Here is a 14,785-nt window from a genome sequence, read left to right as displayed (position 1 = left end):
GCAGCGGAGGGAGGGAGGGAGGGGAGGGGAGGGGAGGGGGGGGCACCGCCGCCCGCAGCCGCCACCGGCCGGGGGGGGGGGGGGGCCGCGCCGCCGCAGCCCTACCTGCAGGCGGGGGCGGCACAAAGGGGGCGGCGGGCAGCAGCGCCGCCTGCCCGGTACCGGCACGGCGCGGCGCGGCGCGGGCGGAGCGCGGCTCTCCTCCTCCTCCTCCTCCGGCGGTGCGAGGTAGGGGCCCCGCGGGGCCGTCCGTCCGTCCGTGCGTGCGTGTCCGCGTGTCCGCCCTGCGGCACCCGTCGCCGTTACCCCTCCGGTAAGGCACCGGGGCGCGGGGCTGGGTGTGCCGGCTTGCCCCGGCTGCCCGCCAGGCTGGGTCCCTCAAACCCCGCTCTGTGCGGGGCGTCGGTGTGTCCAGGCGGCCAGACCCGCGGGTTCAGTCACGCCCGGAAAGTTTCCGTGCCCGCTGCCCCGCGCGCCGCCGTCTCGCCCCGCAGCGCGCTCCCCGTTCGGCTTTCGTGGGCCCGTCCCGGCAGCTCCCCTCCGGCCACCCCCCGGGCGCTGCGCCTCGCGTAGCCCTGCTCCCTTCGGAGCTTTCTGTCCGTGCCCGCCAGCCCTCCCGCGTCCCACTGCCGGCTTTACTCCCCTCCCAGCGTCAGCTCCCCGGCCGCACGCCCCGCGGCTAAAGGATTCCCCGCCTGGCTGCCGGCAGATTAGGGAAGAGCCGGGATGTTCCTCCGCTCGCCCGCGTTTGTGGGATGGCCGGCTGTAGCTCTCCTGCCCAGGCTCGGCCTGCCAAGGGGCACCGTGGGCTGCTCGCCTCGCCCCTGCCCCTCGGAGCCGCGCTGGGTCAGCAGGATGGCAAAGCTCCATCAGCGTGCTGCTGTGAAGTGGCCTTTGGGGACCGGGGGGAGCCCTGCTGGAGGCCGTCAGCAACATGTGGCCCTCGGGAGATCCCTTCGCTGCCGGCGTCGCGGGACGTGCCTGCCCGGTTTCCTCCAGCCTTCGTTTAGCCTAGGTGGTGGGTGTGAGACACGGAGATTCGGGTGAGCGCTGTTGTGTTTACTGGTGCCGAAGGCTGCGTTCGGAGGGGAGAGCCCCTGCAGGAATTGGCGCAAGCGAGGGTAATGCACTTGTGGAGAGAGAAGGAAGGTGTGAGTGCGCACGAGTCAGCAGTCTGTGGATTTTTCTGGCCTCCCTTCGAATCTGGCCTGCTGGCGTTATGCTTCTGTTGCTGAAAATTACTTCTAGCGGGAATGCTGAATCACGTACTCCTGACACGCGTGAGATAGAGTAGGATGAAGGTATCATTCATTCAGTTTTCTTTCGGCGTATTGTTTTTTATCCCCCTTTTGTCTTATGTTCTTCTCATGACAGCCCAGGCAGCGATCCCAGCAGGCTGGGTGGTTCAGCGTGATGCTTATTAGCAGAATTCTCCCTGATGTTCTTTTTAAATTTCTCTTTTAAATTTTAACCCATTTCTGAGTCTCTTTGTGTGGGTCCGCCTGAAAAAAAAAACATCTTCGTTTGTGTTTTACACCCTTGAGATCTTTCCAGACTGCTGGCACGTCCCCTCCCCATCTTAGTCATCCCATCTTGCGCTAGACAAATTTAGCTCCTAACCTTTCCTCATAAATCAATCCCCCTGGCCTACTGGCAATTTTTGTTGCTCTTCCCTGAACTCCTTCTGTTGCAGGTAATAGAAAATGCCAGGCTGGATCCGAGGCGATGTCTCTCCAGCCTTTCTATGACAGGTTGCACCAGGCGCTGCAGAGTAAGGGGCAAGTGGCCTCTAGTGGCCAGCCACCAAGGAACGCACCGAATCGGCGCTACGAACCGCAGCGCTCGGCTTTTGGCATCCCTCAAAATCCCCTCAGTGCTGGCAGTGATTTGTAGCGTTACCAATTCTTAAACCGATTTCCTGACAGCGCGGCGTGTGCTGCAGCTCTCGGGAGCCGTTCAGCACCTTCGGGACGCCGCGTGCCCCGTGGGCAGCACGTCCGCCCTGGGAAGGGATTGCTGCCTTTGGGGGAGCATCTGTGCAGCATTTGCACGCAGGCTTGGTTTTTCCTTGGGGGGGGGGGTTAAATAGGGAACAAAAAAAGCTCGTGTAGTCTCAGTGTGCCCATTAAATGTGTTATTACGTTGTTGGGATGGAAAGAGGACAGAGGAGACCTTGTATGGTTCAGATCCCAACACATGCTGGGGGCTGCCATACCTCACCTCCCACTTCCACAGGGTGAGCGGGGACGGGGGGAAACCCCCGCACACCGCATAGTCCCCCTGAAATCTCAAAACGGGTCCCAGGGGCTCCCTTGCTTTACTGCTAGTACAGCTGTCTTGCTTTTAGCTGCTCAGCAGAGTCATTAGAGTGACGTATTTTCAGCATGTTTGAGAATACGCCGCTTGGTTGGGTAAAGAGAGATTAAGCATTGAGTTTTCCAACCCTTTTAACTTCATTTAGGCAGTCAGACTGTAGTTGTAAACTCAGCTTAATGTTTCGCAAAGATCACGCCAGAAGAGCTCGTCGCATCCAGCAGGTCTCCTGTCTGCAGGTTTCCTCCCACCCCGATCTTGAATACCCCCGTGAGCCTTTGCATAGCTTCAGACCAACCTGCAGCCGACCTGAAACAAAGCACATTGTTTTTCAACATTGCTGATAGTTTGCAGTTTCCTTTCGAGGTCCCATAAGATACATTAGTGGCACAGAGGTGGAGCTGAGTATTAGCATTTTTTTTGTTAAATTACCGTTAGCATTTTGCTAGTTTTTAGGGATTCTGCCACTACCAGAACTACCTTCCAAAGCCGTGAAGTAGTAGTACTTGTAGCACGTTTTTGCCGGCAGTCCTCTCTGCTGCAGCTGTGGATGTGGATGTTATGTGCCTCACAAATACCCAGCCCTTTTTTTTTAATGCACACGCTGCTGTGGCCCTGAGGGACTGCAGAGCCAGGGTCCACCTGCCAGCTCTTCTCGCTGTAATAAAGTGTTCCCTTCCTTCAGTTTCAAATTTGCTGCTGTTTGATTTCATGGAATGATACCCTTTTTCTGAGTTAAAAGCGAAAGGAAATAAAAGACATGTATTACCCTTCTCTCTATCTTGTCTCCTACTAAAAAAGCAGCTCAGTCTCCTCTTACAGCTCATTTCCAGACCTTTCTCCTTTTTCTGTTTTTTTCTCTCTGAACCCTTTTGCTTCATCTGTCTTGGAAAACAGAGTGGAAACCTGAAGATTACACCTTAAAGTAGGAGCCTTAACAGATCTACAGAGTGAATTGGCTATTTTCATTGTTTCATTCTGTTCCTTGTGATTGGGACTCTCCATTTGCTTTTTAGACTTCTGTCTTGGCAGCGTATTTCTCTTGAGCTGCTCAGGTCTCACAGAAGGGTTCAGTTACTGTAGATTTCAGTGAGGTGTGTTTGAGGAATTTCATCCACTACGTTTTGCCTTTTTCACTGATAATTAAGATGGTGACATTCAAAGGGAGGAAAAGAATAGCAAAAATCTCAGGTTATTCACCATAAATTTTAATTGTCCTCCTATCCCCATCCACGTAGCTGTGTTAGTGCCTCCAGTATTCCTCACGTTTAATAAAATTTGGTCCTTTCATGCTTGTTCTCCCTGTCCAGTACTGAGCAAACATTGCATGTGGAGTCCTCTTGATACCACAGGAAGGAACTGTTGTCATTCATGCCTGCAAGGCCTGGGTGTGCAGCCCCAAAATCGTGCTCTAGCTGTTTGCAGCCCTATCCTATTGCAGCATGTAACTTGTAGCTGTACCGCTTCTGGCACTGCTCAACAGTTTGTTCATTTGCATGAGTGCATCCTGAGATAGCTGCTAAATTTATAAAAATGGTTTGAGAGAAGACGGCTTGGAACAAGAGAACATGCTTCATCAGTGATGACATTAGCTCCTCAAGAAGTTGCCTTAGAGATGGCCCCAGAATTTTTTGGCTTCATAAATGTGTGCCTTTGGGTAGGCAGGATAAGCAGAGACTGTGGTAGCACCTTCTGAAGATCTTCAAAGATAGGAGGAGGGATGATGAAGTGGCCTTACTGGTGTCACCTTTAGACCACCTGTTTTAGTGTCTTGTCCTGAACAGGGCCCATGCCAGGTACTTCAGATGAGATGGTAAGAAATGCCTTAGCAGATCTCCAGGCTGTAGCCTGCACTCCTCTGCTACTTCTTCCAAAGCTTCATAGCTACAGAATAGCTTGTTCTGAAAGATGAGTTTTGTAATAAATATGACTTGTTACCCGGAGAGATGGCCAAGCTGTCCTCTAATTTTGCAGTATTTTTCCCCTAATGACATCAATGAAAAAATCTTCTCTTTTGCCAATTTTCTATTAATTTGTATTCTTCTCTTGCAGTTTTAACGAATGTCCCTTTTCTTGCTCCATGAAATGAGAACACTTTGCTTAGCCATCCCTCTGCCCAAACTACTGTGGATGTGCGTGCATCTTCTGTCTGTCTTCATGAGTTCAGATGAGTTTTCAGAGGCCCAAATCTTCCCAGTGCCAGTCTCTGAACCATCTCCAGCTCTCCCTGATGTGACAGCAGACGGTGCAGCCCATGCTGAGTTCAGACTGCCCTGCTGCTGTAGATATGACATGACTATAGCTGTTTCTGTGTTACTCTCAGTCCCATTCCTTATGACCTGTGGAACCTCGTTGCCTTCTTGCCTTGCAATTGAACATTGAGCTGAGCACTCCCTTGGGCTGCCCACAGGGTTATCGGTCCCTTAACCAAGCTGGTGCAGACAGTGCACATCTCTGCAGTCCGTGTGGGCCTCTTCCCCCATAACATGTATTGCTTTGTGTCTGTTGTATGAATGCAGAACTGTTTGTCCTCGTGCCATCCCTCTGGCCTGCATGGATTTTTCTGAGGTTCCTCGTGGCTGTTTTGGGGTCTGCCCATTTTTAAGGCTACGTGGCACAGGACCGCTCCGCTGCCTGCTGCTGGCATACCCTCTCATTTTGCCTTTCCCATTTTACCCTTGCCGGCTGCTCAGCCATGCTCCAGCTTTGCCCAGATGTGCTGGTGGAGAGGTGACTGAGCAGGAAACCTTCCCTTCCCTTGCACAGCACGGCTCGGAGCAGCAGCTCGTTTGGAGGAGGACAGGGAGGTGTCAGGGCCTCACATGGCCTTGAAATGGCAGAGCTGGCACCAAAGCAGCGTGGTCCGTGCCATTCCCACCCCCTCACCGCACCGTGCTGAGGGACAGCCCTGTCCTGGTGGTGCTGGGGAGGTTTCCCAAGGTGGCCTCTCTGGGTTAGGGGCCACAGGGGCTGAGGGCAGTGGGTGGCAGTCTCCCACCACATTCCCTTGTCCTGCCCTCTCTCCACAGGTTATGCCACTCTCCAGGTTTGCTGGGTGCCTGCCGGTGAAAGAGAAGGGTTGATATTTTGCCCAGGCCCTTAGGTCCTGAACCAAAATGGCAGCTGGAGAGTCCCCTCCCGTAGGAGAAGTCTTCATCGACCTGCATCAGGTGAGGTGGGAATCCAGCGGCAGTGGTGCTGTGTCTGCCCCGGGAACCGCGCTCCTGTCAGGCTGTGTGCGGGACCTGCGTCCTGGCAGCCTGCTGCAGCAGCACAAAGCCTCTGCTCACTGGGGCTGTGTCGGCACCAAGGGTGCCCGGAGGCTGCCCACAAGGCCAGATCTGCTCTCCTGTGGTCAGGAAGGCCAGAGGTTGCCTTCGGATGCTGTTGGGTGGAGTAGGCGAGTGGCAGGAGCCTCTGGGAGCGCATGGTGCCTGTGGCTCCAGAGATGGTCTCCATGAGGCCCTGCTTGCACAGGAGGAGCTGGGCAGCTTGCAGTTAGACTCTCCCCATTTTGACCACGCTTGGGACACCCGTGCTGAAGTGGACAGAGAAGCAGCCTCATCCCCACGTACACAGATATGTCTGAGGTACAGACCTGAGAGCGCTGTAGCTGGCACCACTCACCCATGGGCCCTGCCTCCATCCCACTCCCCAGCTCTTTTTTATTCTTGCCTCTCCCCCTCACACCTCCTTCATTACCCAGGCCCCACCACAGCCACTGCGGAGTGCCTGGTGCTCCCTTCCCACCCGCCAGCCTGCAGAGATGCTCGGTGCCCCCGCAGCACCCAGCCTGGCCGCGATGGGGTGGGAGCCGAGGGGGCTGGTGGTGCTGGGGCACAGCTGGGGACAGCTGGGGGGTGTGGGGGGAGGCAGAACGTGGCCCAGGCCGCTTTGCTCCCTCTTTCCGCCCAGCACAGACAGATTTGTCACAGTTGGGCCTCCTCCTGTTTCCATGGAAACACGGGAGTCCACAACAGCTCAGCACTGGCATTTCGGCTCTATTGACGGAAAATTTTACCAGCTGCAGCTGCTCAGGAGGCAGAAAGGACAGGAGTCACCTGGCGGTGCTCTTCTCAGAGCATCTCTACCAGCAAAAGGCAGAGGAGTGCCCACAGCTTGAAATGTGAGGCTTTTCAGGCAGAAAAGCCTGAAGAAGGCATGCTAAAGGAAACACGGGAGCCCTGGGATTGCAGGAGGGGTGGGAGGATGTACAGGGTGGTCAGTGCCCCAAGGGCAGCTCACCAGAACAGTAAGAGCAGCTTTAAAAGCTGCCTCACCAGAGCAGGGATGCTGTTTCCCAGAGAGAAATCTCAAGAGGGAGGGCTGTCAGACTGAGCAAAGGGAAGGCCGGAGGGTAGCAGTAAGGTGTGAGGAAAGAGAAATTCCAGCTGAAAGAAAGCTACGCATCTCGGCTGGTAGCTCAGAGGCTTGCTGATCTGTTCTGACTCTTGACTCTCAGTGGAGCTGTGCCCATAAATGAGTAACTGTACCCCAGCCCTGTGGTGCGACGCCCACTGCTCTTCAGCAAGCTCAACCCCATTTGCAGGACATGAGGACCCAGAGGACTGTAGAAGTCTGCAGTGTTTGATTGTTATCTGGTGATTTCTGTGCAGGGCAGAGATCACGCAGAGAAAGCCTCTCCTTGTGCCGAGGACGATGAGGACTTGGATAAGACTTTGTCAGTCGAGAGATTTGGGGACCTGATAAGCAAGTCAGCATCAAGCGATCTGGAGAAGCAGAGACGCAGCTACAGTGAGAGAGATTTTGAATGTACGTAGGTCTGAACCGTTGTACCCACTTCCACCCTCACTGCTAACCCTTGCTCAGCCCCACATGCTCTGCAGCCTTGTGCTGGGGTCCCTGCAGACCCTTCCTCCCTTCAGAGCAATCCCTGAGTGCTACACCCAGTGCCCACTGCCTCATCCCAGTCTGCTCCCCTCATCCCAGTCTGCTCCCGACCAGTGTCCCCTGTCCCTGGAGGCATAGCTACTGCCCAGCCCAGGTGACAGCATAGCCCAGGCCTGGGTGCTCGCTCACCTCCCCACCCAGTCTCAGGGACCTCTGCAGCCACTTCCGCCAAACTCAAGTTTCCAGTCTGAAACTATTTTTCTTCCATATGGCTGCAAAGAAACATCCAAACATGGCTAGAAGCCAGGCTGTCCTGCCCAATCTGAAAGCAGATGGCTCCAGTCAGACATGCCTGTGTATTTCTAAATAGCAACCATGAAACCATCAGGTTTATCTGCTCAAAGAAAGGACTGAAAAATAAAAACGGAGTGTTTAAAATGTTGTAGCCGTCTCCCCTGAAATCCTCTGATCAGCACATTTATTCCACTAATCACCCTTCCATGAAGATGGCAACAGTCAAAGTCACTTTGGCTGTAAAATGAGTGTGCCCACAAGAGCAGCCATAAGCTATTGCCTGGTGTAGACTGGTTGCATTAGCTAGTAGTAACAGTAATGGGCAGGAAGAGGAGTACCCCAGTCAGCAGGCTGTTTGTGTGGAAGATGAGTAGCAATGGTTGGGTCATTTTCCCAGACTCTGGCTCTCCACAATCAGATGCTGCTTATTTTACAACTCAGCTGTGATATGATGCAACCTCAGGAACATTTTGTCCTTGGTACATCACCAGGCTGGTTTCTGCTTGGCCGCTCCTTTCCAATTGGTGCTGTAGAAGTTTGCTAGTAGAAGTCTACTACTATAATGCACCCCAGCTGCTACTTTCTGCTTGTGCCATTTCTCTACAGAGGCTCCATTAAAACAGCACTTTCCACCTAAGCACACAGTCACTCGCACACATGGCTGCAAGGTGCTGATAGCTTTGCTGCGGGTTGAATACCTGTACTGTGCTGGTGGGACTTACCTGCCTGGAGCTCTGCCTGTGTGCACAGCTGTGTGAATTGGCTCAGAGTACACAGATGATCTGCTTGAGCATGCATGGCAGAAGCTTCTTGGAAAATTTGCCTACAGGCTTGTACTGTTTTGCTTTGGTTTTGTTTTTTTCTCAATAGAAGTATCCTCTCTTTGTCAGAATCAAGCTTGTTTTCCTTTGAGATCCTGATGTATCCCGGTTATTTAGAACTTTGTCAAACCTGGCTATTGGAAATTTTATGCAATTTGTATTCATGAAATGGGAAGATCTGGTTAGGTCATTAGACATCGGAAGGTATTCTGTGAGCCCATAGAAGTGGTTCTCTGGGTTTAGAAATGTTTCCTGCCACATTCAAAGCCCGAAATTACTAACATGATCCGAAATGCAGACATTTCTGTCTTGGGCTTATACAATCAATCCAGGAGTGAATGGGCTGTGTCTTCAGCAGCAGCTTCGTGCTGTAGGAGCAACACATGCACAGTTGGGGCCTTCCTTGCTTCTTGTTACATTAGAAATTAATGCCTGCCCTACCCGTGGCAGGCAGAGCAGTGCTAAGGGAGTGCAATAGCAGGACAGGAGTGCCTTTATGCCAAAACCTACCAGTGAAAAGGGTACATCTAAAGGGTACATTTAAGTCAAAGAACTAAAGAACACTTTGGAAGAAAAAGAGTTTGTAAAGAGACCAAACTCTTCCCATTTTGCATGTATGGCCATTCCCAATCTCTTCTAATCTTGCCACGAGGCTCTCCTGCTGAACCAAGGGGGTGTGTGAAATATTCCGTCTGTTCCCAAGGGGGGAAACAAGGGAGAAAAGACTTGAGAAACCAAAGGAAAGGAAACATGACACCAGAACAATGAACCTGCCTGGCTCTCCCAGGGAGAAGGTTACAGCTTCCATTGAAAACGTCCTTTGAAGGTAGTTTTCACTATAAACAGATTTTGCTGCCATGTCACAGGAAAGCTGGGAAGGAACCAAATCAAAACAGACTGGAAACAATTCCTCAGGAAGAGCTGCTGAGCAAAGCCCCCTTGCAAAGCGACTGGTGCCCCCGTGATTTCAGCTGCTCCGGGTGCAGCCCCAGGGTCTGTGCATCCTGCAGGCTGTCTATGGGAGGCTTTGTGCCTGCAGATAGACCAGGCAGAAATGGCTTTCTATCTCTTGCAGGGAGGTGCTGAGCTTACCCTGCTCCCTGCATGGTGCATTATCATTGTTTTTGAGTGATGGCTCAGAAATGCCATTAATTTCTTCTCGCTGTGTAATTCCCACGACACCCAGGTCAACCCTGTATGAATTTCTCTTTGTAGATTAGTTTGACGAAAAGTCCTTCTGCCCTGTTTTTTACCCTGGTTTATAAAGAGAACCTCCTAACTGAACCTGCATTTCAGGGGCTGGTAGGCACAAGGCCCCCCCGAACCTGGGACACGGATTTATGTTGCATCTGCACTAAAAGACTTGGTCTGTAATTCCTGTCAAAGCCTGCGAGTAAAATAAGGCACATCTATTTAAACTGAACTAAAGAACACTATGCAGGAAAGAAATGTTTGTAAATGGCCCAAACTCTGCTTATTTGATAACGTGAGAAGTGTTTCCCCATGTTTAGGAAGGGGGTAGAGTCTCTGGCAGGTCACTGCAGCTCTGCCTAGCCGTGCAAATGGCTTTCAGCAGCCCTGGGGGAGTCCTGCCTTGTCCAGGGTGGTGAAGCTGGGTTGGGGTGGTTTGGCACTGCATGAGGGCTGCCTCCATGGCCACCCTGGGCTGGATGCATCAGCCTGCCACATCACTGAAAGAGCTTTGCTATGTCCCTGCGGGCTGGTGGCTCTCCTTGCCCTTCCTGGCCCTTGATCTCCAGACCATGCTGTTTCCTGGAGGGGCGTCTGGCAGGTTCCTCCCAGCCTCTTCCTGCCCCTGACTCTCTTTTTCTCTCTCAGTCCACCGCCAAACCTCGCACCACATCCATCATCTCCTTTCCACTCACCTCCCTTCTGCCCTCAAGTACCAAAAGAGGCCCCCCCGTGCCAGCAGGAGGAAGAAAAGGAGAAAGAAAAAGAAGAAAACCTCAGTACCCCCCTCAGAGGTCACCCCCACCATCCAGGAAGTGGACGAGGAAGGGGGAGAAGAGGAGGAAGAAGAGGAGGAAGAAGAGGAAGAAGGAGAGTCTGAGGCAGAGGAGGCCCAGGAGAAAGAGGTCTCTGCAGAGTCTGAGGGCGAAGCTCGTGGGAAGGACACGTCCCCTAAGCTGGAGCCCCCAAGCAAACCAAAGGCAAGGCTAGGGCATCCCTGCCTGGGTGGGTGTGGGAGGCTGGGGGATGTGGAGGGCAGGTCAATAAAGGGTGTGTGGTCAAGGGAGTGAGCTGTTTGAGTGGAAGAGTTTGTAGAGGAGAGCCTCAAAGCTGTGGAATATTGTGGGAAGAGTGGTGCTGTCCCTGCCTAGCAGAGATGGGCACCAGGGGACAATGACAGGTAAGCCGTTGCCCAGGGTGGGTGATGGGGAGGGTGTGCATGACAATTTTGGGGGTGTAAGACGTGGGGGAAGATCAGTGTGTCTGTTCCCGGGGTGTATCAGATGGGGGGGCTTCATATGGCCAGTCCCAGGGTGTATGGGGCACATGGGGGACGTTGGAGTGGCCTTTACTAGTCTGTGGGGACACGGGGAGGATCTGTGTGCCAAGGACTGTGCCAAGGGCTGCCTGGCCTGGCTCGTGCTCTCAGGGCTGTCGTCTCTGCAGTTCACCATCGGCAGCGATGAGGATGAGTCTGGCAGCGCTCTGGCCCCAGCGCAGTTCCACGTGGAGGAGGAGTGTGGCGTCCTGTCCCCCGTGCCATGCTTCACTGACCTGCAGCCGGACAAGAGCTCTGCTTCCCTCCCCAGGTAGGAGAGCGGGTGCTGAGCTGCTGCCACCCTCCAGTCTGGGGGGTCACTGCCCTGCCCTGCCCCTGGGGTAGCACGGGGAGGTGTGTGGCTGTGCCCAGCCTCCGCTCTCCTGCTGAACCAGAGGGGCCCCATGGCTCAGTGGCCGCAGCAACAGTGCTGCTCCCCAGCAGGATGGTCGCTTTCTGGGACCCCCTTGGGCCCGTGGGATCCCCAGGATGTGGGTTTAGGGGCACTGGGCTGTGCACGTGGAGTATTCTTCCTCCCAGTTAGCTCATGCTGACCTGCAAGCTGGGAAACTGAGCTGAGGACCACGAGGTCCTCATCCCCTGCGAAGGGGCAGAGCCTGTCGCCACCCCCCTATTTGCTACCATCAGTCTCTTTGCTCCCTACAGCCTCCCTGGGCCTCGGGAACGTCTGTCCCGAGGGTGGGAGAAGCGCAAGCCCTGGGGCCAGGTGGCAAGTGGACAACGAGTTACCTACGACTTGAAGGAGAGAATGTGCATCGGCAGCATGACCACGCTGGAGAGCGCAGCGTACCAGCGTGTCCCCACAGATGAGGCTGAGGCCCAGATGCTGGCATCTGCTGACTTGGACGGCATGAAAAGTGAGGCTCTGTGGTACTATAGTGCACGTGTTCCTTGCATCTCTCTGCTTTGCCCTCTTCCCTAACAGCTCCAGGCGTGGTCATCAGCCTTCCCCGAGGACCTGGTCCTCATCTCCCTGTTCCTCAGCCCCTGCTTTTCTGGCTCTGACTCCTCTCTATCAGTTTCGGGAGCACCCTGAGCACCAGTCCCCATGTTTCCATGTGAGCCCAGCACCTCTCCTCCCACCCAAGCCACAGGTGCCGGCCCTCCTCCACCCACCCCGCTGCCCTCTCCGTTTCAGGGCTCCCTGTGCTTCCCTGAGACCCAGCTCTCTCCTTCCCTGACACACTTTCCCAGTTACCAGCCCTCCGTGTGCCACGCCAGCTCTCACACGGCAGACACCCGATGTGAGGAGCCTCCCCTCTCCTCCGCGCTGCTCGCCGAGAGGCAGCTGCCCCTTCCGAAGCGCCTCCGAGGGGACTGTCCCCCGTGCGCGAGTGAGGGCAGACAGCAGAGACGTCATGGAAATGCACGCTCCGGGCCTGAGGACATGGAGAATTCAATAGGTTGCTCTGCAGGCTGGAGAGGGAGGGAGACACCCGAGGGGAGTGAGGGAGAGAAGCGGAGCTGCATGCGGAGCCGGGCTGTCCCTGGGCCACGGGCAGCGCGTCCCTGGGCATCCAGCGAGAGACCCCGCGGCAGAGCGAGGATCCCGCTCCCGAGGAGTCGGTGGGGCAGCCCCCACAGGAACATCCCTGGGTGGAACCGTCCTTTCCAGGACCTCCTCAGTCGCCAGGGGCTGCTGCAGCCAGCACCTTCATGCCCCGTGCCCAGGCGAGCGAGGCACCGGGGCTGGCCCCAGGGCTCCGGTGAAGCCCTCCCGGGGCAGCTTGCTTTCTGCACTTCAGCCTGGCTACCCCGGCCCCTCCTCTGAAGGTGAGTGGCTCATGGCGCCTGACCCCTGACCTTCGCAAGGACAAAATGACAACCCTTCAGGAGGGAGAGGAGGCAGCGAGGGAATCGGAAGGGGGCAGCAGCCCTGAGGTAGCAATGAGTACCTGCATTCGCAACTCGCTCGGCTATGAAGACTTTGATGAATTTGCCTTCAATTTTGAAGACTATGATTTATGGGAGGCCATCAGAAACCATCTGGGCTACCCAGGCGGGGAGCCCACCTGTAAGTACCAGAGCAGTGACCCCCGGTTGCAGCTGTAGATCAGAGCCCCAATCTAAATATCCCCCACCCTGTGTTTGCTGTCTGCTGCCCCCTCTGTGTCAGGTTTGTCTCCTAGTTTAGAGAAGGGATTGTCCGCCCCGCTGCATGCAACCCTGTGCCTGGGGATGCTGGAGGAGCTGTCTGTGTGTCTGTCTGAGGTCCGTACAGATCCATTTCGTAGTGTTGAGGTGCTTCCCTGTGTGTGTCTTGCTCAAGTAGTTCTGGAGGCAGCTGCATCTTTAGTTTGTGCTTATCGGGATGTAGCCCATGCTGTGGCCAGAGGAAAAGCTGCTGCTCCAAGGCATGTATAAGAACAGAGAAATTTTCCTTCCATCTGTGGCACAGAGTGACAATGAGCTGTTGCTCTTTGCTGGAATTTGAGCTGGGCCACAGATCCAACAGAAGCAGTAGGTATCAGGTTCTCAGCTCTGCACTGAGGAGGACATAAACTAGTCCCTGTGTCTGCAGGCTTGAGCGTTGTTTGTGAAATCAGCTAGTGGCAGGCTGGCTGGGGTGCCTGGAAAGGGGAAAAGAGGAAGGAAGCGAGAGCGAGAAAAGCAGGGAAGGAGAGAATAGGAATCCCTAGAGCAAAGAGCACCTTTCTATTCTCTGCATCTGTTTCCTTGCCCGTGCAGCCCTTGTGAAAAACTGGCTCTCTGAGCCATCCCAGGGACTGCACAGGAACCAGAGCCTCACTCCCACCTTTCTTCTCCTTTCTCTTCTCAGCAGGCGGTGGTCACTCACAGTTGAAAGGTGGCTTTGCGTGTCGCTTTGGGAGTGACACTATTCATAGTCGTAGCTCTGTGGCAGCTGCCCAAATGTCCTCATCTAGATAGTGTTCTGATTTTTCAAGGCATTGTACAAGCACGCAAGGGAAGGTGACGTGGCCCCAGAACTAGCTCGCTTGCAGGCTTTGCAAGCAGGAGTGGGGAGGCAGAGTGCAACACAGACTCAGGAGGCTTGGTTCAGTTTCTGGCTCTGCCACAGCATGCCATTATGATCTTAGGCAAAACATTTAACTCCCCATTCCTCCCAGTCCCAGCATCATTTTCTCTGTTTCAGCTAGTCCATCCTTATAAACCATGCAGCCTCTGGGGAGGAAACGTCTGGCTGTGTGCTTGTACAGGGACCAGCAAGTGGGGATTTGCTTCTGGCTAGGTCTGATACTTGTTACTGTAAAGTCACAGACAATTTAATAGGAGCAAAGTTCAAAACAAACCTGGAGCAAATTGTCACTGTCAGCTGTCCCAGGCCGAGCAACCTATGCATTAAAAGTGTGAGAAATTGCCCCAATTTCACCCAAGAAGCAATGGCAGCTCTTGGGAAGTTGGAAGGGGCAGATTGCTTCTAGAAGGTGTGATATGCATCACTTATGAAGGGGGGATATTTGGCTTGCTAGCAGTTAACACATTCATTGATTGCTACAGCTAATGCTGCAGGTGCTTGAAATAGGATGTACTGTCCAGTCAACTCTTAATTATTTCTGCACAATAAATCCACACTGTGAATTAATCCCGCAGAGATACGGCAGAGACAGAGATGGCAGAGACAACAGTGTCAGGTCTGTACAGAGGCAGCTCATGTCCAGCTAGTGCCGCGTGCTCATCTACTTGCTACATGGCAGTAGCTCTTGGAGGATCATCTTCGATCGAGGAGGAATAGATTCTGCAGAGCAGAGTCCTTGTTGGACCTGAGCCGGTCTCTTTATACTCCTTTTAGTGACTGGAGCATGGGGACACTATTCAGGGACACCTGGGTGGTAACAAGGATTAGCTGGGGTCCAGCTGGCTCTGTTATGTTGAACTCAGCACCATCCAGGACAGACTAGCGTTCTGTGCCAAGCCATCCAGGGATTCTGTATTGCATTTCCCTAGTATCTGCTTTATTCGTGCTTTTCCACTATGCAGTGCGTGCTGACATCTG

General features: G+C 54.1%; 1 protein-coding gene across 2 annotated transcripts in view; it reads left to right on the top strand.

Annotated features, from left to right (window-relative positions):
- SLC4A3 (solute carrier family 4 member 3) overlaps window positions 1–14,785 on the top strand; it is a 34,846-nt gene that overhangs the window by 502 nt on the left and 19,559 nt on the right. The window contains exons 1-6 of one of the 2 annotated variants that reach the window (XM_040561666.1): window positions 83–228; window positions 5,343–5,483; window positions 6,930–7,086; window positions 10,119–10,450; window positions 10,917–11,059; window positions 11,455–11,666. In XM_040561666.1, the coding sequence (XP_040417600.1) occupies window positions 5,430–5,483; window positions 6,930–7,086; window positions 10,119–10,450; window positions 10,917–11,059; window positions 11,455–11,666 (898 nt within the window). In that variant the 5' untranslated portion in view covers window positions 83–228; window positions 5,343–5,429. Of the gene's footprint in view, window positions 1–82; window positions 229–5,342; window positions 5,484–6,929; window positions 7,087–10,118; window positions 10,451–10,916; window positions 11,060–11,454; window positions 11,667–14,785 lie in introns of those variants that run through there. The other variant, XM_040561667.1, reaches the window with a different exon arrangement.

Source organism: Cygnus olor, chromosome 6 (genome assembly GCF_009769625.2).
Source record: "Cygnus olor isolate bCygOlo1 chromosome 6, bCygOlo1.pri.v2, whole genome shotgun sequence".
Classification (NCBI taxonomy): Eukaryota; Metazoa; Chordata; class Aves; order Anseriformes; family Anatidae; genus Cygnus; species Cygnus olor.
Note: the sequence above shows the minus strand (reverse complement) of the source record. Positions and strands in the feature narration are given on the sequence as shown.